At 38.2% G+C, this 25311-nt stretch overlaps 2 protein-coding genes across 4 annotated transcripts; one reads left to right on the forward strand and one right to left on the reverse strand.

Moving 5' to 3' along the window:
• The first annotated feature begins 2170 nt into the window (after positions 1-2170).
• On the forward strand, positions 2171-4786 carry LOC131019479 (7-deoxyloganetin glucosyltransferase-like). Its single transcript, XM_057948021.1, has 2 exons — positions 2171-2903; positions 3797-4786. Exons 1-2 carry the CDS (start codon positions 2414-2416, stop codon positions 4726-4728), a joined length of 1422 nt encoding a protein of 473 aa, XP_057804004.1. The 5' UTR covers positions 2171-2413; the 3' UTR covers positions 4729-4786.
• A 4823-nt stretch (positions 4787-9609) lies between these two features.
• LOC131019480 (uncharacterized) lies at positions 9610-13101 on the reverse strand. Of its 3 annotated transcripts, XM_057948023.1 has the most exons (5): positions 11313-13101; positions 11012-11243; positions 10296-10508; positions 9989-10215; positions 9610-9905 (listed from the first exon to the last, which is right to left on the reverse strand). In XM_057948023.1, exon 1 carries the CDS (start codon positions 12982-12984, stop codon positions 11416-11418), a length of 1569 nt encoding a protein of 522 aa, XP_057804006.1. In that variant the 5' UTR covers positions 12985-13101; the 3' UTR covers positions 9610-9905; positions 9989-10215; positions 10296-10508; positions 11012-11243; positions 11313-11415. The 3 variants fall into 3 exon arrangements, with proteins under 3 accessions (XP_057804006.1, XP_057804007.1, XP_057804005.1); XM_057948024.1 differs by lacking the exons at positions 9610-9905; positions 9989-10215; positions 10296-10508 and adding an exon at positions 10597-10692; XM_057948022.1 differs by lacking the exons at positions 9610-9905; positions 9989-10215; positions 10296-10508 and having other exon boundaries at positions 10850-11243.
• Between the last annotated feature and the right edge of the window lie 12210 nt (positions 13102-25311).

Genomic DNA, 25311 nt, shown 5'->3' on the forward strand with positions numbered 1-25311 from the left:
CTGCATTCATCCAACAAGATGATACATCCACCGTAGATCTTGATAATCGAATGGCTGAAAATGGTTCTCCGTTCTTTTTTTATTTATGGTTCTTTCTTGAACCTCTCCCTATATATATATATATATATATATATATATAGGGTTGAGTTCAACAGAGAATTATCTTTTTCGAGAGAACGAACAAATCTATATATTTTACGAACAGATCAACATAAGTAATGAACAGACGTATTTAATAAAAATATAGAAAAACTCGCCACCAGCAGGATTCGAACCCGGGGCAAATTGTTGTTCATGCGGTACATTGATCTGTTCGTTAAAATTATAGATCTGTTCGTTTTTATTTTACGAATTCTCTATTCTCCACAATATTTAGCTTCTCTGTTGAACCCTTCTCTATATATATATATATATATATATATATATATAGGGTCAAGTTAAACAGAGAATTATTATATATTTCATTTTGAACAAGCCTATACATTTTACGAACAGATTAACATAACTAACGAACAGACGTATTTAGTAAAAAAAGAGAAAAACTCGCCACCAACAGGATTCGAACCCGGGGCAAATTGCTGTTCATGCGGTACATTGATCTGTTCATAAAAATTGTAGATCTGTTCGTTTTTATTTCACGAATTCTCTATTCTCTAAATATTTAGCATTCTCTGTTTAACTTTTCTATATATATATATATATATATATATAGAAGGGTTCAACAGAGAAGCTAAATATTGTGGAGAATAGAGAATTCGTAAAATAAAAACGAACAGATCTACAATTTTAATGAACAGATCAATGTACCGCATGAACAGTAATTTGCCCCGGGTTCGAATCCTGCTGGTGGCGAGTTTTTCTATATTTTTACTAAATACGTCTATTCATTAGTTATGTTGATCTGTTCGTAAAATATATAGATTTGTTCATGATGAATAAAAAGATAATTCTCTGTTGAACTCAACCCTATATATATATATATATATATATATATATATATATATATATATATATATATATATATTGTTATTATTACGTGAGAACTGAGAATTATGAACAATCACATTACTCAAGTTTAAAAATAAAAATTATCCACTAAAATAAAAAATTTAAAAATTAATCACACTTACCATTTTACCCTTCACATAAAAAATTTAAAAATTATCCACGAATTTACAACCAAGTTGGTTGTGAATTCAAGTTTTAAAGTTTGAATTGATCACAACTAAAAATAGTGTTAGTCGTGAATTCAAGTTTTAAAACTTGAATTCACAACTAGAAATATTGTTACTCGTGAATTCAAGGTTTAACACTCAAATTCACGATTAGTATTATGTCTAGTTGTGAATTCGGGTTTTAAAACTCAAATTCAGAACTAACACTAGCAATTTCAGTTGTGAATTCTAATTTTAAAACTCAAATTCACACATAAAATAACTAGTTGTGAATTCGAGCTTTTAAACTTGAATTCACAACTAACACTAACGATTAAGTTGTGAATTAATCGAGCTTATTGTGAAATCTAATTTTAGTGGTGAATTCATATATATTGTTGGGAATTGAAACTTCGTAAATCTCAAATGATTGAAAATATATTGAGCAAAGGCCAAACCATTATTACGTTTGGGAATTTAAAATATTGTAGACGAAGAAGCTAGTTAGTATCAACGAACCTCATTATATATAATTCTTGAGAAAATTCCCTCTGGAGTTCCGTATTCATCCTGACTACGGTATGTACCTGTTTTATCTGAACGTAGAGTTTATGCAGTGAATTGAACGCTCGAAAAGTGTGTGTGTGTGTGTGAGAGAGAGAGAGAGAGATAGAGGGCACTTTTTGGAATGTGTTATTGAATCGATTATATTAGGAGAGAGATATGAAAGCAAAAAAAAAATTAAAGGTTAATTTTTTAAAATTTTAATGTTAAGAGTAAATTTATATTTTTACTCAATTTTTAAAGTTTTTATTTAATATGTTAATTTTTAAATTTATTATTAAAAAGTGGCCAGTTCCATGTATTAACCCATATTTTGAAGTTTAAGTTAAAAGTAACTACTATATATTTTTCAACGGCTGCACCGGATAGATTCCCTAAACTGGTCCTCCTCAACTACCCACTCATATCATATAGTACTATAATACCGAATGACAATTAATCATTTAACAAGCAAAGCAAAAGCCTAGAGTTTTAATTAGTTACGTGCGTTCCTCAAAATGCAGCTATTCAAGTCCTGAATGACCACTTCTAAATTAGGTGATCAATCATATTTAAATTAAAAATGGAGGGTTGGCAAGTGTCCATTTTGGTGATCGCTATTATAATCCCATTTATTCGAAATTCCTCCCTATATATATACCTCTAAAGTGTGAGCGAGTCATTCATCATCCAAAAATCAAGAAATAAAAATAAAAATGAAGCCTCATGCAGTGTGCATTCCATATCCAGCACAGGGCCACATCGCCCCCATGCTGAGATTGGCCAAACTGCTGCACTCGAGGGGCTTCTTCGTCACCTTCGTCAACACCGAGTTCAACCACAGCCGGCTGGTTCGGGCCCGAGGGCCCGAATCCGTGGCGGGCCTCGAGGGGTTCGAGTTCCGGACGATCCCCGACGGCCTGCCGCCCTCCGACAAGGACGCCACGCAGGACATCCCGCAGCTCTGCGACTCCCTCACGAAGAACGGCCTGCCGCCTTTCCTCGACCTCATCAACGACCTCAACGACTCGCCCGACTGCCCCGACGTCAGCTGCATCGTCTCCGACGGTGCCATGAGCTTCACCCTCGACGCTGCGGACCGCCTCGGGATCCCCGAGGCCGTCTTCTTCACCACCAGCGCCTGCGGCTTCATGGCTTATTGTAACTACGCCCAGCTTGTGGCGCGCGGGCTCTTCCCGCTTACTGGTAAGAAACTAAAAGATACTGTAAGATATACCTATACTTGTGGCTAAGATATTATTTTGCCGTTAATTCACCAATTGAGGATTAAATTTACATATTAAATCATAAATAACAATCCCACAACTAAAACTACCTCTTGTTGTGGGGTAAATTCATAATCCTTCCCGTCCCAAATAAATCTCCATATTTGACCATGATATGAATTTTAATAAAAAGTTGTTTAAAGTATTGATAGTGAAGAAAAGATCATATTGATGATATTGTTAAGTATATTGTGGATAAATAGTGTGAGTTATAAGAGTACAATTGTGAAAATTATATGTGGGGCCGTAGTGTCCAAAAATAAAGTATGCATAAATTTGAGGAACATATCAAAATGAAAAATATGCATAAATATGTGGGACGAATGGAGTAATAAATTAAAATGACTAGCTTTTATCTTTATTATATCTTTACCAATAATGTGTGTGGGTCGTATATCAAAATATTTATTTTACTATTATAAAGATAACATATGAAAAAGATTAAGATAGCCATTTTTGCCTTAAAGTTTTGCTCTTATAAATTCTTGTGAGTTGACTTTAATTTACAATTAAGTTGTATTGTGATTGTGAGTTGTATGACAGATAGGGTGAATTCACGACAAATAAAGTTTATGAATATGAATTATAAATAAAATATGATTAATTCACGACTAAAAAAATATTTTGATTGTGAATTAATTGTAGCTAAACTAAGATTAATTAACTCATGACCAAAATGCATAGCGGTCAAAATTGTGAAAAAAGTAGATTCAATTCACAATTTATTTATTATTGTTAGAATAATAATAAGTGAGGAAATGCTACTTATTTTATTTGAATGGCTATATGTGTGTATATATGATTTGATGTCAGATGAGAAGCAGCTGAGCAATGGGTTTCTGGAGGAAGAGCTGGAGTGGGTTCCCGGAATGAAGCACATAAGGCTGCGCGACTTCCCGAGCTTCGTCCGGACCACAGATCCCGACGACATCATGGTAAACTACAACATCCTGCAGACTAAAAACGCGTCCAGGGCACGCGCCGTCATACTCAACACCTACGACGATCTCGAGACCCAAGTCCTCCACGCCATCAGGGAGAGATTCCAGCACGTGGCCACGGTCGGCCCGCTGCAGCTCCTCGAGCAGCGGGAGGCGAATTCCCCGGCGCTCCGGGCCATCGGGTCGAGCCTGTGGAAGGAGGACGACGCGTCGCTGGCGTGGCTGGACGGCCGCGCGCCCAACTCGGTGCTCTACGTGAACTTCGGCAGCATCACGGTGTTGTCGCCGCAGCAGCTGCTGGAGTTCGCGTGGGGCCTGGCGGCCAGCGGCCATAACTTCTTGTGGATTATCCGGCCGGATTTGGTGTGCGGTGAGTCGGCGGTGCTGCCGGAGGAGTACCTGGCGGAGGTGGCGGGGCGGGCGAAGATGGTGGGGTGGTGCTCGCAGGAGAGGGTGCTGGCGCACCCGGCTGTTGGGGGGTTTCTGACGCACTGTGGGTGGAACTCGACTCTCGAGGGGCTGGCGGAGGGCGTGCCCATGATCTGCTGGCCGTTTTTTGCGGAGCAGCAGACCAATTGTAGGTATGCGTGCACGGATTGGGGGGTGGGCGTGGAGATTGAGGGGGAGGTGGTGAGGGAGAAGGTGGCGGAGGTGGTGAAGGTGTTGATGGAGGGGGAGAAGGGGAAGGAGATGAGGAAGAAGGCGTTGGAGTGGAAGCACAAGGCGCATGCCGCCGTGGAGGCGGGTGGCTCCTCTCACCGGAATTTCGACTTTTTGATCAATCACATTCTGCTCAAAAACTAAGTTTAAGAAGTAAAAATGTACTCTCTCCGTCCCAATAAAAGTGGCTACTTTCTAAAAATGACAAAAGTTTACTTTAATTAAGTCAACAATTACTCACTAATTTGGTCAACAATTGTAGGCCACTTTCTAAAAATGTCAAAATTACTCACTAATTTGGTCAACAATTGTAGGCCACTTTCTAAAAATTACTCACTAATTTTGGTGGGTCACACTCAATTAAAACATAACAATCCCCTTCTTAATCTACGTGCCCAAAAAAAAGTGGCAACTTTTATTGGGACGGAGGGAGTAATATATATTTGATTTGTGTTTGAAATCATTGCAAACGTGTGTGGATTTTCATTGATGAGGTTTGTGTTTTCATGTGTCAACATTAATTTATTTTTATTTTTATTTTTATTTATTTGGGGGAGTTGGCGAGGGGGAACAGTGGAGTTTGAACCCGAAACCTCACTGTTTACACACAGGAGGTCGTACCGCTTTGTGTCCGCAAGTGGTACACGCGGTACATACTATATTTTGGGATAGAGGACCCCGTTGGCCAAGGGGACAACATTAATTTATTACAAATTGTTGAATGGAAATTTGTCTTTATTTTTCAACGCTTGTGTAATTCATGATTGGATTAAATAGTTGGATTAGTAAAAAGAAAAATTATTTATTTTGTTAATATTAAAAAAATATTTTTATTATTTTACACTTTAATTCACAATTAAGATAGATTTAATTTGTAGATTTTCTGATTTGAAAAAGTAATTCACAACCAAAAAGTAAATTTGGCTGTGAGCCTGTGAATATAATTTTGATTTCGTTAGTAAAAGACAAAATAGCATTTCAAGCCAAAATGGACTTCTTATCATTTTTATCATTGCGACTAATATTTATTTTTATAAAAATATCTGTTTTTCATATATTACCTCATAAAAATTTTGTACATCGAAATAACAAAATGAGCATACTTGATGGTATTTTAATTGCTTCTGCTATCCACGCACGCTTATGTGGAAACTATTCCAACCTTATTAATTTCTTATCTAGGTGCGTTCACTTTGATGAAAAAATAATAAATAACAAAAATATATATCTTTTATTAAAAAATAAAAGTGATTATATGGTGGTTTGAGTGTGGTGAGTGATTTAGTGAAGTGGTGAAGAGAATATTGTGAGTGTATAGTGTGTGTAGAAATAGAGAGAATGATTTTAAAGTAGAGCTCTTGTTTTCAAAGAACTTAGAATTATTAGAAGCGTGGTTGGTGTGTCTTGTTTTTCAGGTTGTTATAAATGGCTCCTAAAAGCTCTATTTATAGGTGTATCTCTCTAGATCCCACTATATTGGTTTGATTTTAGAATTCTCTACAAGTATCTATTTAAGGAATTCTCTAGATACTCTATGGAAAATATCTAATCTCTAGAATACTCGTACTTCTCATAGGTATTATTTAGAATACTCTAGATAAATCTAGCTATTGATGAATTCTCTAGAATATACATAGCTTATTATCACTTAGAATATTCTAGATAAATGCATCACACTTCAAATCTTTAAATATCTTCTTTCTTTTTTCACATTTATACTATATTAATTAAAAAGAGAGTTTTTAATTTCAAATTGATTTCAAATCAATTTCAAAATTGAGTGGCAATTTTATACTTAGAATAAAATTGAAGGTTTATTTATAAGCTATACATATTTTTTTTCTTTTTCATTAACTTCTTATTTTTCTATTTTATTTCTTTTATAAAATTGTAAAATACGACTAATTATAAAATATTTGATATGCACATCAAATTAAAGATCATAACAAGAGCTTTAATTTGATATATGTTATGTAAATATTGGATTTAAAATATAAAAATCATATTTATTTAAAGATTAAAACTTAAGAAAATTATCTCTCCCCTCTCCTCTTTTTTTGAATAAATCTATTTTTTTCAATTATCTTTTAACTTATATTGTTTTCTTTTTTCACAATATCATTTTTTATTAATATGAATTATTCTTTATTATTTTTATATTAAATTAAAATATATTTATCTTAAACTATACTCCCTCCGTCCACTAATTCAATGGCTACTTTCCTTTTTGGTCCGTCCACCAACTCAAGGCCTATCTATTTTTAGTAAGTTTTTATTCATATTTTAATTGGTGGGTCCCAATAATCAATACATTTTTTCTCCACTCAACTAATAAATAATACACTTTGTGGGTCCATTTCTCCACTCAATCAATAAACAATACATTTTGTGGGTCCATTTCTCCACTCAACTAATTAAAATACATTTTTTCTTAAAACCCGTGGTTTTTTTATGTAGGCCTTGAATTAGTGGATGGAGGGAGTAGTATTTTTAATTATATTTAGAATTTTTATATAATAATCAAATGATAATCAATTTTATATATAATAAAATATAAAAATAATTTTCGTGCGTTGCACGAGTGCAAATGCTAGTTTTATACTCCCTCCGTCCACAAAAAAACTTCATAGGAGTGAGTGGCACGGGTTTTAAGAATATTGTGAGTGTGGTGAGTGATTTAGTGAAGTGGTGAAGAGAATATTGTGAGTGTATAGTGTGTGTAGAAATAGAGAGAGAATGGTTTTTAAAGTAGAGCTCTTGTTTTCAAAGAACTTAGAATGTATTAGAAGTGGTTGGTGTGTCTTGTTTTTGAGGTTGTTATAAATGGCTCCTAAGAGCTCTATTTATAGGTATTGGAAGATCTCTCTAGATCCCACTATATTGGTTTGATTCTAGAATTCTCTACAAATATCTACTTAAGGAATTCTCTAGATACTCTATGGAAAATTTCTAATCTCTAGAATACTCATACTTCTCCTAGGTATTATTTAGAATACTCTAGATAAATCTAGCTAGTGGTGAATTCTCTAGAATATACATAGCTTATTATCACTTAGAATTATTCTTTATTATTTTTATATTAAATTAAAATATATTTATCTTAAATTATAGTATTTTTAATTATATTTAGAATTTTTATATAATAATCAAATGATAATCAATTTTATATATAATAAAATATGAAAATAATTTCCGTGCGTTGCACGAGTGCAAATGCTAGTTTTATACTCCCTCCGCCCACGAAAAAATTTTCTAGGAGGGAGTGGCACGGGTTTTAAGAAAAAAAATGTTTAGTGTATTAAAAGTGAAGAAAAAGTTGTTGAGTGTATTGAGAATGATGAAAAGTTGTTTTAATTAGTATTAAGAGTGGTGGGATATAGTCTAAAAATAAATAGTAAATTTTTTTGTGTACGTCCCAAAAAGAAAAAATTTGAAATTCTTTCGTGGACTCGAGGGAGTATAAAAGAGAAGTTCACTGATCACAACCGCAATATTCTTCAAATCAACGGTCTTGATTCATGATTCATTTTAAGATTACAGGTTCGCATATTTATTAATTGAGGCCACAAATGTAATTGTCGAAATGATAAGCGATTTCGTGCGGTTTTTAAGGCATTCATATTCCATTAATTTTAATAATTATTTGTGGAACATCTCGAAAACAAATTACTAGTGGAAATTATTTTTCTAGCATAAAGTTATTTTTCTAGCATAATCCAATATTGTGCTATTAAAAACATTTTAATTTTCGGAACAAACTAATCCTAATTTAAGGAAAATTAATGGGGTTAATGGCGGCTAAATTACCTAACTATACCCAAATTCTGGTTTGGGTACTATACTTCAATGTCTGTAATACAAAATACCATACTTACAATTTAATCTGGTTTAGCTATTCCGTTCATGTATCCGGAACGTAAGTGAATACGTGGATGCCGGAAAATCCGATGTGGACTCGTCGGCGGTTAAATGAAACACAGTCGTTTCAATAAGTATGAAACGTCGTCGTTTTGAAGGAATTTGAGAAACCCAAATTGTTCTTGTTATTTTAAGCGATGGGAACCCTAATTTGGGAAACACTCTCATCTCTCATCTGTCTATGAAATCATGGGATAGCGAGTTCGGCTACTCAATGTCGAGCGCCAGCTCATGTGGTGGAACCTTGAATGCAAGAGCATATCGTTGGCTAGGGCGTCCTGTCCTGTGTAAACATGGTGTAGCTTCTTTGAGGACCTCAAACACTCCTTTGAATCCCTATCGTCGTTTCTACTGTTGTAGCTTTCGAGGGGTTAGCACAATTTCAATTTTGTGGTCCTGTCCATTTATCTCAACTATTTTGTACAACAATTGTGTTTTTTGTTTTGTTTATTTTTAGTCAAATGATGATTGTGGTTTGTGGGAGTGGGTGGATCCGGAGTTGAACGAGCACTACAAATGATGCATCGAAAAGTTGAAGCTTCAACTGAACATGGCAGAGGAGCAGGTGGCTCAGGCGACAACTGTGGGCACATTCAACCGAGATAGGTTGGTGGTTCGCCAAGATGAAATCCAGTCAGCCATTGTGGAGCTTCAATTAGCGAAGGCCAAAAACGAGAAACTTGAAGCTATCGTAGGTGCTCAAGATGTGAAGCTTCGCACATGCAAAATGGTTTCTCTACTTTGTTGCTGTGGTTATTGCTTTTCTGTTGAAGATGAAGTGATGTAGGTTGGGGGTAGTTGTAGTATTATGTAGGCCATTGAAGACTTAGAATTGTCTTCCTTTTGTGAATTCTAGTATGGCCTATGATTATTAAAGTTCTTGTTGTATGTTAGAAGGCTAAAAATGTAGTCCTTTTGATTGCTAATAGACTGCATCTTGTGTGTGCTTTATATATTTGTTGCATATCTTAGAAGCAATGATAAATTTTCAAGCATAAGTATAACAGGAAATATATATATATATATATATATATATATATATATATATATTGCAAAGATGAAGGGACAACAGTTAACTATTTAAAGCTAATTCTGGAGATGAACAAGTTAACTTACAAAAAAAAAAGGTTCAACACTTAGCTATTTAATAGCTAATTCTGGTTCACAATAACAAAGGTTAAACATGTTCACCATTTCCTTGAGTTTGCAAAATATACAAAAAGTTGCATTTTCATTCACAGTTCTTGGGTTGAGGCTTCTTCATTCCTACTTTCTTGTGTTGTTGCAACTCCGGTGACAACACTATTCTGGGCAGTCGAGGTATTCCCACTTTCTTTGTTCTTGGAAATTCTTGGTTTCTTGTACTTTTGAAACAACATCACTTTCTTTGATGAGCTCGTACCCTGGAAACAGTTGAAGTGTATATAGATTAGATTTAACCCAAGAATCAAACTTTCATAAAGCAAAAATATATACTACAACTTACATGGTAGAAGGTATTTCCAGTGGCCTCGTTGACGTAAACACCAATCCCTTTAAGAGCTGCCCCTCTACCCTTGTATTGAGTTGATCCACTTTTTTTTTTTTTCGTCTGAGATTGTGGGTCAGTTGCAGTCTGCTTACTTGTGGAAGTACCTTCACTTGGGTTGTTTCCTTGCTTTTCTTTGCTTCCTTTTCGAGGTGCACCATCTTTGGAAGGCCTCCTCTCTTACGCTGTTGGATATGGAAACAAATGAAGTGTCAATCGAATTTAGCAAAGTTGTACAAATTTAACATAGTATAGAAAGTTGTACCTTGTTAGGGTTGGGATTTTCGATGGCTGCAGCAGTACATTTCCTTTTGTTATGCCCTGTCTGCTTGCAGTTGCTACACTTGATTGCTAGTCCATGTTTGGTCATCCTTCCATCCTTCTCTTGAGGTGCCCGAACCCTTTTCTTCTTGGGACGTTCAGGCATTCTTGTTTTTGGTGGTGGTTTAACAACGGCACCCTCGACTTCAGGCCACATCTTGTTCCCAACAATGGGTTTAATACCAAATTCATACCCCGAAAGATAGGTGGCCACAGTGAAGTAATTAGAAATAAAATCAGCGGGATGACGGTCCATGTATCTGATGGCAGCGCAAGCAGGCTTGCAAGGGATACCACTTATATCCCACTCTCGGCATGAACACGTGTTTTGCCCATTTATGCTTGTTTTCACATGCACAACAAAGGTGTCACCTTCATAATGGACTTGGAAAGTATCATGCATGGCTGGAAGTGCCATGCAGTATGCACTAGCCATCACATTTCTCTCCAACAGTTTTGACACATTCAGAGTAAGTTTATTGGTAACAGATGACATGGCTTTGAATTTTTGAACCTGTCTAACCATCAAAGATGAACGGATTTCCTCTAACATATGAATTACATGCTTCCCCCTAGCATTTAATATGTACCCATTGAAACATTCACTTATGTTGTTATCGACACTATCACTTTTAGGTTGACTGGATATGAATGCCTTACAGAATTTCTTGATGTCCCTTGACATGAAATCTTCATGCGCCGCGGCACTCTCTTGCTTCAACTCAAGAACTGCTACTTTGAACTCCGCTTCATGCGTTGCGTACACAGCCCTGAAGAACAGATTCTTCAGTGTCTGGCCCTTGTGTTCCTTCTTCCAATTCATGTATACATATCGGGCGCAGTTCCTGTGCTCAGATTTTGGAGCCAAATCAGCAACGGCATTTGCCAATCCCTACATACAATGACAACAATTTTAATCGATTATTCGCAACAAAAATTAAAATTAAAAGGGAATCAGTACCTTCTGTTGATCACTAATGAAGGTCCACCCACTGCCATCTCCAATATCTAAATCCTCAAGAAGACACTTCAAAAACCAAGTCCAGCAAACTTCATTCTCAGCCTCAACTACGGCCCAGGCAATTGGAAACATACCATTGTTTCCATCCTTGCCTGTTGCACAAAGGAGATGACCGCCGAGGTATGTTTTCAAAAAACATCCATCTATGCCTATGACAGGCTGGCAACTCTTCTTGAATCCTTTTTCTCAAGGCACTCAAACCCATATATAGTGCTTTGAATACACTATCTGCTTCAAGAAGAAGCTCATAGTGCCCCTCACCATCAACCCTTTTCAATTCCGCAATATAGTTTCTCAAAGAACCATAATGTTGCTCTATGGAACCTCTCACCATTTCTTGTGCAAGTCTTCTAGCCTTGTAAAGCCTATCTTTGGGTACTCTCACCTTGAACCTCTCTAGAATATCTGCCCCAAGATCTTTCACCCCTAAATTGTACCTGACTCTATAGACATTGAGGTAACGTTTTGCAACCCACTGTGAGCTTAACAATTTATTACTCATTGCCTTAGTACAGTTATGGTCACCCGCATAACTTTTTATAAAGAAGTTACCATTACCCTGCAGAGCACTTGCAAACACTTTCCAAGGGCAAGGAGGAGTACACTTTGCTAAAAGTTTCTTCTTAGAAACAGCCCTAAACCGAATGTACCTACCATTTTCAATTGCCCAAGTGGTTAAAGCCTCTCTACACTGAAAACCATCCTGAAAGTGCATTCCGATGACAATTTCAAGTTTGCTATGGTCACACTTCGGATCATACACGAGTCTTTTTTTTCTCAATCGTGGTTCAAAATCAGAATCACTCTCCTCAGACACAAATTCATGGGTTTCATTTTCATAATCAGACGCATAGTTGTGCTCTACATCGGCTTCAAACCCATCATTCTCATTCAGCAAATTAAAAACACTATCAACTTTTTTTAATTTCTTCCTTAATTCAATATTTTCTTCATCAGAAATGTAGTCTAAATCAGCAAGACTAACTTCTGACAAATCACTTTCACTAGGTTGGTATTCTTCCTCACTACTGTCACCCCAATCCATGTTTATTACATCTTCAATTTCAGATAATGTTGCATTGTCTAAATGTCCCCAGTCATCTACATCTCGAGGAATATTAGGTTCCTCATCTATGTCATTCCTACCCTTGTCTTGCAAACCCTCAGATTCACCCTCAACCCCACATTGCCCCTCACTGCCATAACCCTCAGTCTGACTACCCTCACCATCACCATCACTTGGCTCACCATCACAGTCACTCTCACTACCCTCACCATCGCCCAAGTTCCCCTCAACATCACAATCAGTAGCCTCAACATCATTACCCTCAACGGTCCCCATTTCCTTTGGTTGTTGTTTGTCATCTATAACTTTTGTAGCTTTAACCCCACCCTCAACACAGACTGTAATTATCAAATTCTTACCCATTGCTGTTAACATATTCATGACACAACTATCATCTACGATTACTATATGTCTTTGAGTGGTAGGGATTCGATAATAAAGGTTTTCCCACGACACATACCCTATTTCTTTCACATACTCAACGAGATCAAAATAACCAAAACGATCAGGGTCTAAGCCTATTTTGGTCAGAAACTCCCCTCCCATATAGTGTTGCTTGGCTTCTTTGTTTATGAAGCGACCACCATGGCATATGTGCAAACCAAATTCAGAACTGCATGCGATTCACACAGAAAAAAAAATTACGGACATGCACTTTCAAAGGAAATCATACAGAAGTCCAACAACATGAACAGTAAACCCTAGCTAAAATATTAATTCGAAGGCGACAACACTGACAGAGCATACCACAAATATTGTATTCAAGAATGCGACAACTCATTCTAAATAATACAACTTGTATTGCAAATAAGCGACAAAGCATACCACAAAAGTTTTAAAGAATCAAAAGGAGTACCTTTTCACCATTTTTTGCACCTTGGGACCACTTGGTCACAAGTTTACTGACTTGTGCTTCGAAATGGCAATAAACAAATCAAACACCTACGAAACCTTTAATTTTGCTATGAAATTGAAGAACGGGCTTTGTCAGTAATCTGGGAATCTAAAGATTAAAACAAATGAAAAGGTGGAAATGAAAAAGTGGAAGTGAAAAGGTGGAAACGAAGAGACGAAGACAATAGAGGGTTTGGCGCGCCTTTTCTTCTGCAGAAACGACATCGTTTCAACTTCCGCACAGTTGGACGCCACCTATACGCCATCTGGCCGCCACCTTGCTTAAATGTAGACACGTATGCAGAATTCCTATTTTGCCCTTGCTGGAATTTGAACGGAATAGCTAAATCAGATTAAATTGTAAGTTTGTTATTTTGTATTACAGACATTGAAGTATAGTACCCAAACCAGAATTTGGGTATAGTTAAGTAATTTAGCCGCCATTAACCCAAAATTAATGTAACTAGGTATAGTTATGAAACAATAGGGCCGAATGACCCTATTCAACATACAACATCAAATTTTATCCACCATTTGAAAAAACATAAATTTTGGCCATTTTTTGTATGTCATGACTATTCTACCCTTCTCTCTCTCCTCTCTCTCTCCAGCGGCTGTGCGACAGCGGCGCCGAGCAGAAGTCACCGGAGCTCTCGCGGCTTGGGCAGAATTCGTTGGAGTAGAGGATGAGGCGGCGACGGTGGAGGAGATCCGGTCCTCTGAAATCGGCGGCGTGGAGGAGGGACTGGTCAGGTGGCAGAGGATGGGCGGCGGCGGCGGCGGATCTGATCTGATCTGATCGTTGCGCCGCCTCCTCCATCGGCAGATCTGATCTACGCTGCAACAGTAGCCGTCACTTCCTTCGATTTCAGCCATCGGCAGATATGATCTGATCTGTATTTGTGCTGCACGTATGGCACTTATAGCACTATTAGTGCCATAAGTGCCAAAAAGACCATTTTAAACACTTTCCCCTTGGGTTTAGATATTCTATTTAGGGTTTAAATTATCCATTTGGGGTTTAGATGTTTCATTTAGGGTTTAGATTATCCATTTAGGGTTTAAATGATGTTGTTTCTGTATTTGTGCTGCACGTATGGCACTTATGGCACTATTAGTGCCATAAGTGCCCAAATGACCATTTTACTTAGTTTTATTTTGAAATTTCGTTGGCACTTGTGGCACTAAATAATGCCACAAGTGCCAAAAAAGACCATTTTACTTTGTTTTATTTTGAATTCAAAATAAAACAAAGTAAAATCTTGGCTTAGTGCCATAAGTGCCTAACCCGACCCGCGTGTCTGATCCTACCCGGTTCGCCTCATTAAGGGTAAAAACGTCCGAATTTGTAAAATATGGCCGGGATTTAAGTTTTTTCAAAAAGTGGCCATAAATTGATTTTCATTATTCATTTTGGATATCTCAAAATTTTTCTCTATAGTTATTGTGCATAGTTTTTTCACAATTATACGATTCGAATTATCAAATTTTTGGATTTGAACAAAGGTTTTCATGAATTATATGATTTGTATATACATATATTTTCTTATAAAACACATCATTATATATTTCAAATATGGAACTAATAGAAGTGCGTGTACTTGATGAAAAGATTACTAATTTTGTACAAATTAAAATTTAGAAGTGCTTATGCAAAAAGATAAAATATAACCTTTTTTTTAGATATAGAAGAGCATGTACTTGAAAACAAATAATTTGGTGCGAATTAAAATCTATAGAAATGTATATTTAAAAAGATAAATACTCTTATGTGTCTTTCAAAAATAAAAGTGCATGTACGAAAAAAGAAGAAGAAGATAATTTGGTACAAATTAAAATTTATAAAAGTGCAGTGTTTGAAGCATTCTGTCGAACAGGTTAAAGATGTGATGTATTTTAGTGGTAATGAATTAGTATTGTATACGTGTGTTTTCTAAAGTGGAGTCTCTACTCTACTCATAGGGATGTGCTCAGCTTGGGATTGGCAAGTTTTGTATGCATCTTTTTGAGAGGTGTGCATAGATATATATGCAGCAGGATTTGCTGTTCTTAGAATCTGCTACTTCATTTTTATTTTATCCGATTTCTTCGGTGAATTTTTGTAGTTATAATAAAATATAGAATAAAAGAGATTTGAAAGATTTTGAAATGGTGAAATTTGGCAGTGCTACGTTGACAAACCTTATATCATTATACCATAGCAAGTCGATATATTTGAGCCTCGTAATTTTTATAGTATTTTAGTTCACCAAATAAAGCAAACCGGCTCTTGGCCAAATATATACTTCATCCTTCCCAAATGAAATGTCTTGTTTTCTTTTTTGGGCTGTCCCAAACGAAATGTCATGTTTCCTTTTTTGGCAATACACTATCTCTCTATACTTAATATTTAAATAATTTCCACCAACCTACTTTATCTACTTTATACACATTTTTTAATCTCCATGCCGAAAAGAAATAGGTCATTTCGTTTGGGACGGATGGAGTATATACGAGCCTCGTAGTCTGTAGTATAGTATATTTTAATTCACCAAATAAAGCCAAAAAAACAAATCAATAACCAACTTGCAGGCGCCCACTTCCAAAAATAATGAACGTGACGAACTTGCAGGCGCCCACTCCCAAAATAATGAGAAACTAAAGAAATTAAGAGTGAATTTATGAAAATATCATTTTGTTATTGTAAAAATTTAAAGTATCTAATCATTTAAAAAATTTAAAAATTAACTAATTTTTATATAAAAATACCCTTATCATAAAAATTGAATTCATCAACTTGAAATTTTCTTCATGAATTTCCGTCAAATCACAAAATCTAACAGCATCACGAGGCGCTAATTAGTGGTCTTCACCTTAGTAGGGATGACAATTTACCCGCGGGTAATGGATATCCGCGAAAATCCAAACATATTAGGGGTGGGTTTGAGAGACATTTGATATCCATTGATAGTTTCGTGGTTACAATTCACTATTCATTTAGTTTGTGGGTATGGGTTTGGATACTTACTATCCATACCCTTGAAACCCGTTTACCCGTGAAAAATATCCGCGAAAATACATGCCAATTACCCGTCAAATACCCACAAGAAAATCCTAAAAATATGGGCCTTGAATATACATTTGAGATATGGGCCAACATATCATATCTTAAAAAAATACCCAAACAGAATCTAAAGCCTAAGGCCCAACTAATTCAGTCGTTTCCTCCCAAGGCTCCAACCTAAACCTAAACCCAAACCCAAACCCATAAATTTATAAATTTATAATTAAATTTAATTTCGCGGGTATCCAATGATAGTGGGTGGCGGATACCCGACGGGTTGCGGGTATCCGCGGGTGGCGGATTTGGATACCATTTGATATACATGGATAGTTTCGTGGTTAAAAATCATTATCTTGCAAATAAATTTGAGAAACAAAAATTTGTTGTGAAAAAAAAGTGAATGAAATTTGAGGAATGTTGGAGAAAAGAATAGTATATATATAGAGGTATGTAAGGAAAAAAAGAACAAAAAAAAAAAAAAACAAAAAGCCTACAATTTATCCGTTAACCGCCACTTCCCCCCATGATACAATTGTTTTTTTTTTTAAATCGCAAACAGTAATTTTTTAAAAAAAAATTGATTTTCGTTTTTTTTTAAATTGGCGGATACGTTCCACTCCTCCCCCAAACGTGCCCAACACTTCACTTACACGCGAGCACACACGGCACACCCACGCAGCGCGTGGTGCGCTTCGTCTGGCGGCTCGGTCCGGTTCTCCCGGAAGCGCGCTGCGGATGCTCTATTATCTCTCTTTTCTCTTTCTCTCTTTACTCTCTTTCTTCATCACGAGTTGCTTCGTTTTGTGTATTTTAGGCTAGAGAGTAATGTGATGTTAAGCTCTAAAATTTTCTTTGTCTTTTTAATCTTATTACCACTGATCCAAGTTAAGTATTAATTTGGATTGGATTAATTAAGTTACTAAGTACATTTATTAACTTAAATTTTGGAGTTTATTTGATTAAGGGAATCATTTTCTTGAATCAAATTACTTAGTCTATTAATTATTTCCTTAAATTAGATTTTATTAACACTATTAATCTTTAATTCAAATTAGTATTAATTTGGATTGGATTAATTAAGTTATTAATTTGATTTATTTAGACTTTGGAGTTAGTTGGAATAACACTGATTTATTAAAGAAGGGTATTAAATATCCTAAGTCGAGATTATTAATACATGCTATTAATCCAACTTGTTAGTTAAGTATTTAATTTAGTTTAATTATGTAATCATAGTCATGATTATTAATAAAACTACTTAGATTATTATCTTAGAATAATAATTTCTTATTAATAAGGTAGGCATTACTTTTATATATAATGCAGTTTTATATATAATAATAATTTCTCGATTAATCAAGCGTGGGAATCAATGCTATCGGAAGAATCACTGCCTTAGTAGCACAACTCTGCGATCAGGTAGGCATTACTTATATATATATATATATATATATATATATATATATATATATATATATATAGGGGAGGGCTACGGTAAAAACACTTCTTAAAATATAAAAATAAACGTTTTTTAATGTACGAATTTTATCCAACAGGGTTACGAATTCATCAAACATGGTTACGAATTGTGAAAAATAAATTTTTGCTACCTTTGGGATTCGAACCCAGAACCACTAATTCATCCAAAAGGGTTAGCTTCCTTAAATTCATATATTAGCTTCTTTATATTCATATATATATATATATATATATATATTTGTTGGAAGTAAATATTGGCTTCTAACTTTTTTAAAATAAAATTTGAATCTCATTGTAATTTTTTCATGAGATTTTATCAATATTTTATGACTTCATTTTAAATGATAAACCAAATTTATGATCTTGGGAAATAGAAGAAATATCATATCCCAGTTTTGATGATTCCAAAACCCTTAGTTTTCTTTTCTCTAGACTAACCTCTTTATTTGAACTCAACTATTAGAGTTCAATCTTTTAGATAGATTGAAGTTTATAGGTAACTGAAGTTTCTCCTTGTCGAAAACCGAAGAAACTGAAGACTGAGAAGATCAAAGCCCGACTGAAGATAGAACAATTAAAGGAAGACACTGGTGATACGAAGGACACCGTGAACTAGAGACGTTCAGTTAAATAGGGAGACAATTTAACTGAGGACAACGACTTTTCAAGCGAAGAACAAAAACTCTAACTGATTCTTCAGTTAAACTTAAGTCTAATGTGCAAACACGTGTAAACAACGGAGCTTCAACTTGAGTATATCAGTTGACATTCTTCATCAGATTGAAACGCTGGCACCCGCATTAAATGCTCCTGCAACAGCATTAAATGCACTTGATATGAAGATCGTCCTTTCCAGTATACCAACTTTCATTTTTCGTGCTAAAATTCAGACGCACCCTGCTCCAAGGACAAAAATGATTCAAACCTTCAACCAATCAGGAGCTAAGAAGATTGAAGCCTCAGCCCAAAGCACAGAATGTCTCACAACGGCTTAAATCCTGAAGACCATCTCTCCAACGGATATATTCGGGACTTCACCTATAAATAGAGCTCGATGAACGCCTTCAATCTTCACCGATTCAAAGACTTACGCTGAAGCTCTGTCAAAATCACAAGCCAACCTTATCTTAGACAAAACTTTGAATCGAAGAAGAGAGTACTCAAACATTGTAAAATCAATCTTACTGATTACCTAAACTCTCTTAGAAATCTAGGCAACTCCTGTTGTATTCTAAGCCTAGAATCGATTACTTGAGAGCCTGTTCTCAGTAATCTTAGTTGGAAGATTTCGAACCACTTTTCAACCGAGCGAAAAGAGTGTTTGAGTAGAGAGGAGTTCAGACCAGTGCTCTGACTCCAGAGATGTTAGCCAAGCACTGGAAAAGGCATTTGTGTGTCTTAGCGTGATAAGAGTGAGCGAGAAATCCAACCCAGTGTGTTAGTACTGAAAATTTGATTTTCAATTCAAGGTTTGTTGTGCACCCGTAAGCACAAGCCCATAGTGTTTGTCAGATCGATCATCTGGCCGTGGACGTAGGAACTTATTCTGAACCACGTAAAAATCCTTATGTTCTTTATTTGCTTTCAGTTGTTCTTTCTCTTTGCAAAAGTCTGTTTTACAAGTGAACTTGCAACTGAAAAGTGTAACTAAGGATTTTATTAAGCGACAAACTTTCTAAAGGCTATTTGAACTAAGTTTAAATTTTCGCTACTGAGTTATTAGTCTAACTGACCAATCAACTGATAGTCAGTAAGATTTGTAACTCCACTCTGTTTCACAAACTTTAGATTGAAGCCTTACGTGGATATCAGTTAAAGCTCTGTACTTGACTGAAATCAAAATACTGAAGTCACCTCAGTATCAGTCTACAACCACTTTCCAACTGGAGTTTGGTTTGTTTGTTTTCCACAAAAATAGCTAAAAGTAGCCTACAGGTGTATTCTCACCCCCCCTCCATACACCTGTTCAGTAAACCCTCCGGGACCCAACATATGATAAAAAGAAAAATTTGTATAACAATATATAACATTTTATTTGATTAATTGGATAACACATTATTAATTTATTTGAAATATATAACATTTTATTTGATTAACTGGATAGCACATTATTAATTTATTTGAAGTAGTTAATTAATTAATTTTATGTTATATTTATTGTATAAAATTGAAAAAAATCAAATAATTTAATTTTGTTATTTCTTATAAAATCAAATCAACCAACTTCGCTACAAATTATTACTAATTTTTTCATAACTAAAAATGTTGGTTTTATTGGATTAACCGGATTGAAAAATTCAATTATTTAATGTTGGTTCGAGGGAAATTCATTTAATTAGCGTAGATGTGAAAATTCTAAATTTAGGTTATCTAATTAATTTTTTTTTTTAAATGACAAGTATACCGCGATACCAACATCGAGAAAGTTGAAAATTCTAATTGTTTGATAAGCATAAGACGATTTTCTAAACACTAATATTTATATATAAATAAGTTGGTAAATCAAGAACCAACACCTAAGCTAAAGCGATAATTATAAGTTATACCTAGTTGATTAGCTGAAGAAGACGAAGAAAACAATTCGGAAAGCTAGAACACAAGAGAGAATTTGCTGCTGTATTCGAAGATGAGAGATAACGTAGAGTACAAGAGAGCACGTATGTCCTATTTATAGTTTACAAATGAAGGGTAAAACGGTAAATTCGTCTGTGGCGCATGCGCCTTGCGTGTTTGAGGGTAGAATGGTAACTTTGCTTTCACGCGGAAGACTTCCCCGCACTTTCCAGTGATTCCGCTGATGAAGACCGTTCCTCTGGCGAAGGCTGCTTCTCTGGCCAAGGTGACTTCTCTGGCGAAGGCGACTTCTCTGGCGAAGATGACTTCTCTGACGAAGATGACTTCTCTGGCGAAGATGACTTCCTCTGCCATATTCATTCCGCTGGTGGAGCCGGTTCCTCTGATTTACATCATTTCCCTACTCTGCACATATCACTCCCCATCAACCACTCCCCCCTCTAGTCTGGTTGAACCGGGTATTCTTCGTGTTCAACCAGCGAGGTATTGCTAAAGCTAGCGCTGTGCTGTTTTTCCTTGGTCCCTGCAAATCATGAAGACATGAAAGTTCTAATATTGTAAGAAGGTAAAGGTAAGCCCTGTAAATTGTTCTCTGGCATTTTTGCTACCCCCCCTCTGGTCTGACTAGTTCGCTCTGGAACGGTGCAACTAGTCAGAGGATTCGCCCGCGTGGATGACGTCACCAGCATTAAATGCCCATCCCTTCTACAGTGCTTTTTCCGTATCCCGAGGTTACTTTTTCAGCCTTCATGTCCTTTCGCCTCCCCGTAGAAATCCTCGACCGTCGATTACTCTTTAGTGTCACGTGTCGTTCATCCCGTATACTGATGATTGCCCGCGTACGTTACATATTCAGTTTTGAACCTTTACTTTCCACTATTCCTCTTCTCCAATTTTTCCGAACTCCTTCATCTGCAACTTCCGGCTATCCTTCCTCCTGTTCTGGCGTACTTCCAGCGATCTTTTCGTTCCGGTATTTACAGTCAATCTTTCTTTGACCTAGGTAATTCGCGTACCTTCCTCTCCCAATATCTGTGATTAGTCGTAGCATAGTGGTGTAATTGTTGGTGCTCTGATTGAGCGTGCTAGAAACCCTAGGATTAAAATTTTCTGATAATGGCCTCTACTTCCGCTCCCCAACCCTCGCGGTCGCCCTCTCCCCGAGATTCTTCATCTTCCTTCCCCCAGCCTCAGAGTCTTGAAAACCTTCCTTCCTCCTCCGTCTCGCATGATTCTCAGGCTACTCCTAGTCCCTCTAGGCCTAAGAAGAGGACTAAAAAGGCGCCCCAGCCCCCTAAACCCGTTCCCGAATCTCGCCTTAGCTTCGCGACGATGGAAAAGATGAGAAGCAAGTGTCGTTGCCCTGAAGGCTTAAGATTCGAGGCCTTCTCTAAAGCCTCGAATCTCCCGGAACAACTTTGTGACCACAAAACAATAGCCATCTGGCAAGCCCAGATAGACGCTGGCCTAAGGCTTCCTCCTCCTCCTCTCCTGGTTGACGTCTGCAACCATTTTCGCATCCCTTTTTATCAAGTTACCCCTTCTGCCATCCGGAGGCTATATGCCTTCCACATTTTATGCCGAGCCCATGGTGTTGGGGACACCGCCAAACTATTCTGTCAGACCCAATCTCTCCGTATGCAAGGCAGTCCCTTGTATAGCTTTGCCGGTCTTCAGAAATATCCTACCTTCTTCCTTTCCTCCCTAAATTCTTTTGACAAGAATTTTTTGTTTAATTACTGTTACGTGCGCACCCTTGTTGGTTCTTGGCGCAATTACGGTGCCTTGGAGCTGGAGTGGCATAGTCCTCGGACCACTTATAAACCAGCCTCTCAGGCTGCTCCCTCCGCTTTTGACCTGGGTGTCATAGCCCAACTTAATGCCATGAATAAGGCTGAGCCCCTATCCTGTAAATATCTCGCTGAGCACAATTCGGCCTTGGCATACAATGGCTTATTTCCCCTATATCCAAAGAAATCAATAGGTAAAAATATGGGTTAGAAAATATATTAACTTTCGTTACCCTGATTCTAACAGTGTAGAATTTTTATTTGCAGACATGTCTTGGAGGAAACAGTGCGGGGTCAATTTGGATGACGCTGCTTCTCCCGCTCGTAGCAGGGAGCATGGCTCGGGAGGCTCTGCTTCCCGAACGGGCCCCTCAGAACAACCCACTGGGTCCGAGATGGTCACCACTCTCCCTGTGGCAGAGGTCCCAGAGAGAAACGTGGAAGCCTCACGCACATTTGATGCAGAGGAGGTTGATGCAGGTCGCCTTGTTCACAGGCGCATACGCCCCGGTACTGGTGATGCATCCGGTGCTGGTGAAGAAGATGTCCAGATTGTGGACATTACTGATGAAGTTCCTTCTCCCAGCTCAGCCCAGGACATCGCCACTCCCGAGCTCTCGAAGAAGCGGAAGAGGGGCTCTCTGATCTCCGTGGGTGAGAATGAGAGGCAAGAAAGCCTAAAGAAGGCCAGCAAGTCCGCGGATCCAGCAAAGAAGTCTGCTAGTGGTTCGAAAGTCCTCCCTTCTGCTGGGGGAAAAGGCAAGGGCAAGGCTGTGGTCCCCCCTGTTGATGAGTCAGAGGATAATATTCCTGGCCCGATTTCGAGTTTGTCGGGGCAGGGGTTTATTGATGCCTTGTCGTCTCGTGTTCACTCGAAGGACAAGGAGAGAGTAGAGAACTTGACCCAAGGGGCTCTGGCAAGTCAGCTTGGCAAGTTGGCTCTTCAGGTACTTTGCAGCTTGTATTCTTATCTAAAAATTTAAGTTATTAACCTCTTGACTGTTCTGGTGGAACCCATTTCTCTGAAGAAAATCATTCCTTTGGTGAAGATTACTTCTTTGTTCTGACATGATCCATTCTATTTCCTTGCAGGTGGAATCTCAGCTTTGGGGAGCTATCCAGCGCATCCACGATTATGATGTGTTGAAAAAAGAGAGAGAGAGAGAAAGAGCAGGCTGCAGTAGCCAAGCGTGATGACGACGTCGCCGGGGTAGTGGAACGTCTGAGCGGAGCTGAGGCGGAAATTGCTGAGTTGAAGGCCAAGCTGGCCCAAGTAGAGGTGGAAAAGTCGTCCCTAGCCTCCGAACTGGCAAGAGTGACGAGGGAGAGTCACGAGAATCTTATCAGATTCAAGGCGGGGTACGAAAAAGACTACAGGGAGGCCAGGCGTGTCTGGAGGAAAACATTTGTGGAGGCTCAGAACCGTGCTTATGTCCTGGGGGCGCGAGACCAGCGTTTGGAGTACTTCTTGTCCCCTCAAGGCCAACACTTCTTGGAGGTGATGTTGGAGGGCACCTTGGAGGCCTTCAAGTGGACTCCCGAGTATCTGGAGGACTTCGGGCCCCTCTTTGCTTACGTGATAAAGCAATCCGCCACGAAGGCGTTAGAGATGGCGGGGGCGTCTCCGGAGCAGCTTGCTACCCTGGATCTGCGAGCCTTGATGGAGAACCTCAAGGATGAGGACATAAACAAGCTGATGAAGATCCTTGAGAATTCCCCGGGGAAGCCGGTGTGGTGGTATCCAGTGCTGGAGGAGGCCCTTCCTTATTTTGCCTTTGGGGTTGGGTCTGCCTCGTTGCCCTCCGCTCCCATGTATATGCCTGCCTTCTCTGCTTCCCTGGTGGGCTTCGTGAACCGGCTACGGGATCCTACTAACACCAGCACCCGGAAATTTTCTCAATACAGCATGGAGCCTCCCCTGCCCTCTGATCTGGGGGGATCCGCTTCCTCCTCCTCTGCGGTGGATCAGCTGTTTACCCTGTATAGAGACGAAAACACATATGTACAAGAAGCTGTGAAGCTGCTGGACATGGAGTCCCGTCTCCCGAAGATGAAGGAAACTGGCATGCTGCCGGTATTTACAGAGGGAGCCTCTGCTAGCCAGGTCTCTGCAATTGTCACCTCTGCTCCAGCCTCCTCTGCTCCTGCTGAAGATTCATCTGCTCCTCTCTCTTGATGTCCCCAATCTCCTCCTTCTGACTCTGACGAACATTTTGTAATTCTTTAGTCTGTAAAAACTTCGTACTTGTTTCTAATGTTTGACGTACAGCTCTGCCTTCTTGGCATTTTGAATGAAATTTCTTCCCTACTTGCCTCGTCTTTAAATTTTCTGTATTGATCCTGCTCTCCCTCATGCTTTATGTCATTTTTGATGTTGATGCTGATTTATGTCTTTGTTGAAATCTGAATGACCTATCTGCTGGTTTTGACTAACTCCTCTGTCGAGGATTTTGGCTGACTCCTCTGGCGAGGATTTTGACTGACTCCTCTGCCGAGGATTTTGGCTGACTCCTCTGGCGAGGATTTTGGCTGACTCCTCTGGCGAGGATTTTGGCTGACTCCTCTGGCGAGGATTTTGGCTGACTCCTCTGGCGAGGATTTTGGCTGACTCCTCTGGTGAGGATTTTGATGATTCCTCTGGCGAGGATTTTGGCTGACTCCTCTGGCGAGGATTTTGGCTGACTCCTCTGGCGAGAATTTTGATGATTCCTCTGGCGAGGATTTTGATGATTCCTCTGGTGAGGATTTTGGCTGCCGCTTCCCGTTCAAGCCTTCCTTTGCTGCTTCCCATCCAATGCATTCCTTTGCTGCTTCCCATCTAAGCTTGAACACTCTGCGCGGAGCATGGAGGACCCGGGGGCTGCAACCAACTTTCGCGGCTTACGATTAAATAGTAACCCTCTGCGCGGAGCATGGAGGGCCCGGATGGCACAACCAACTTTCGCGGCTTACGATTAAATAGTAACCCTCTGCGCGGAGCATGGAGGGCCCGGATGGCGCAACCAACTTTCGCGGCTTACGATTAAATAGTAACCCTCTGCGCGGAGCATGGAGGGCCCGGATGGCGCAACCAACTTTCGCGGCTTACGATTA

The sequence above is a fragment of the Salvia miltiorrhiza genome, chromosome 4, assembly GCF_028751815.1.
Source record: "Salvia miltiorrhiza cultivar Shanhuang (shh) chromosome 4, IMPLAD_Smil_shh, whole genome shotgun sequence".
NCBI lineage: Eukaryota > Viridiplantae > Streptophyta > Magnoliopsida > Lamiales > Lamiaceae > Salvia > Salvia miltiorrhiza.

Bases quoted from the DNA above. Each gene is read 5' to 3' on its own strand.
- LOC131019479 (XM_057948021.1), top strand. From the start codon at position 2,414: ATGAAGCCTCATGCAGTGTGCATTCCATATCCAGCACAGGGCCACATC. The intron at 2,904-3,796 runs GTAAGAAACTAA...ATTTGATGTCAG, and splicing joins CGGGCTCTTCCCGCTTACTG to ATGAGAAGCAGCTGAGCAAT.
- LOC131019480 (XM_057948023.1), bottom strand. From the start codon at position 12,984: ATGGGAGGGGAGTTTCTGACCAAAATAGGCTTAGACCCTGATCGTTTT.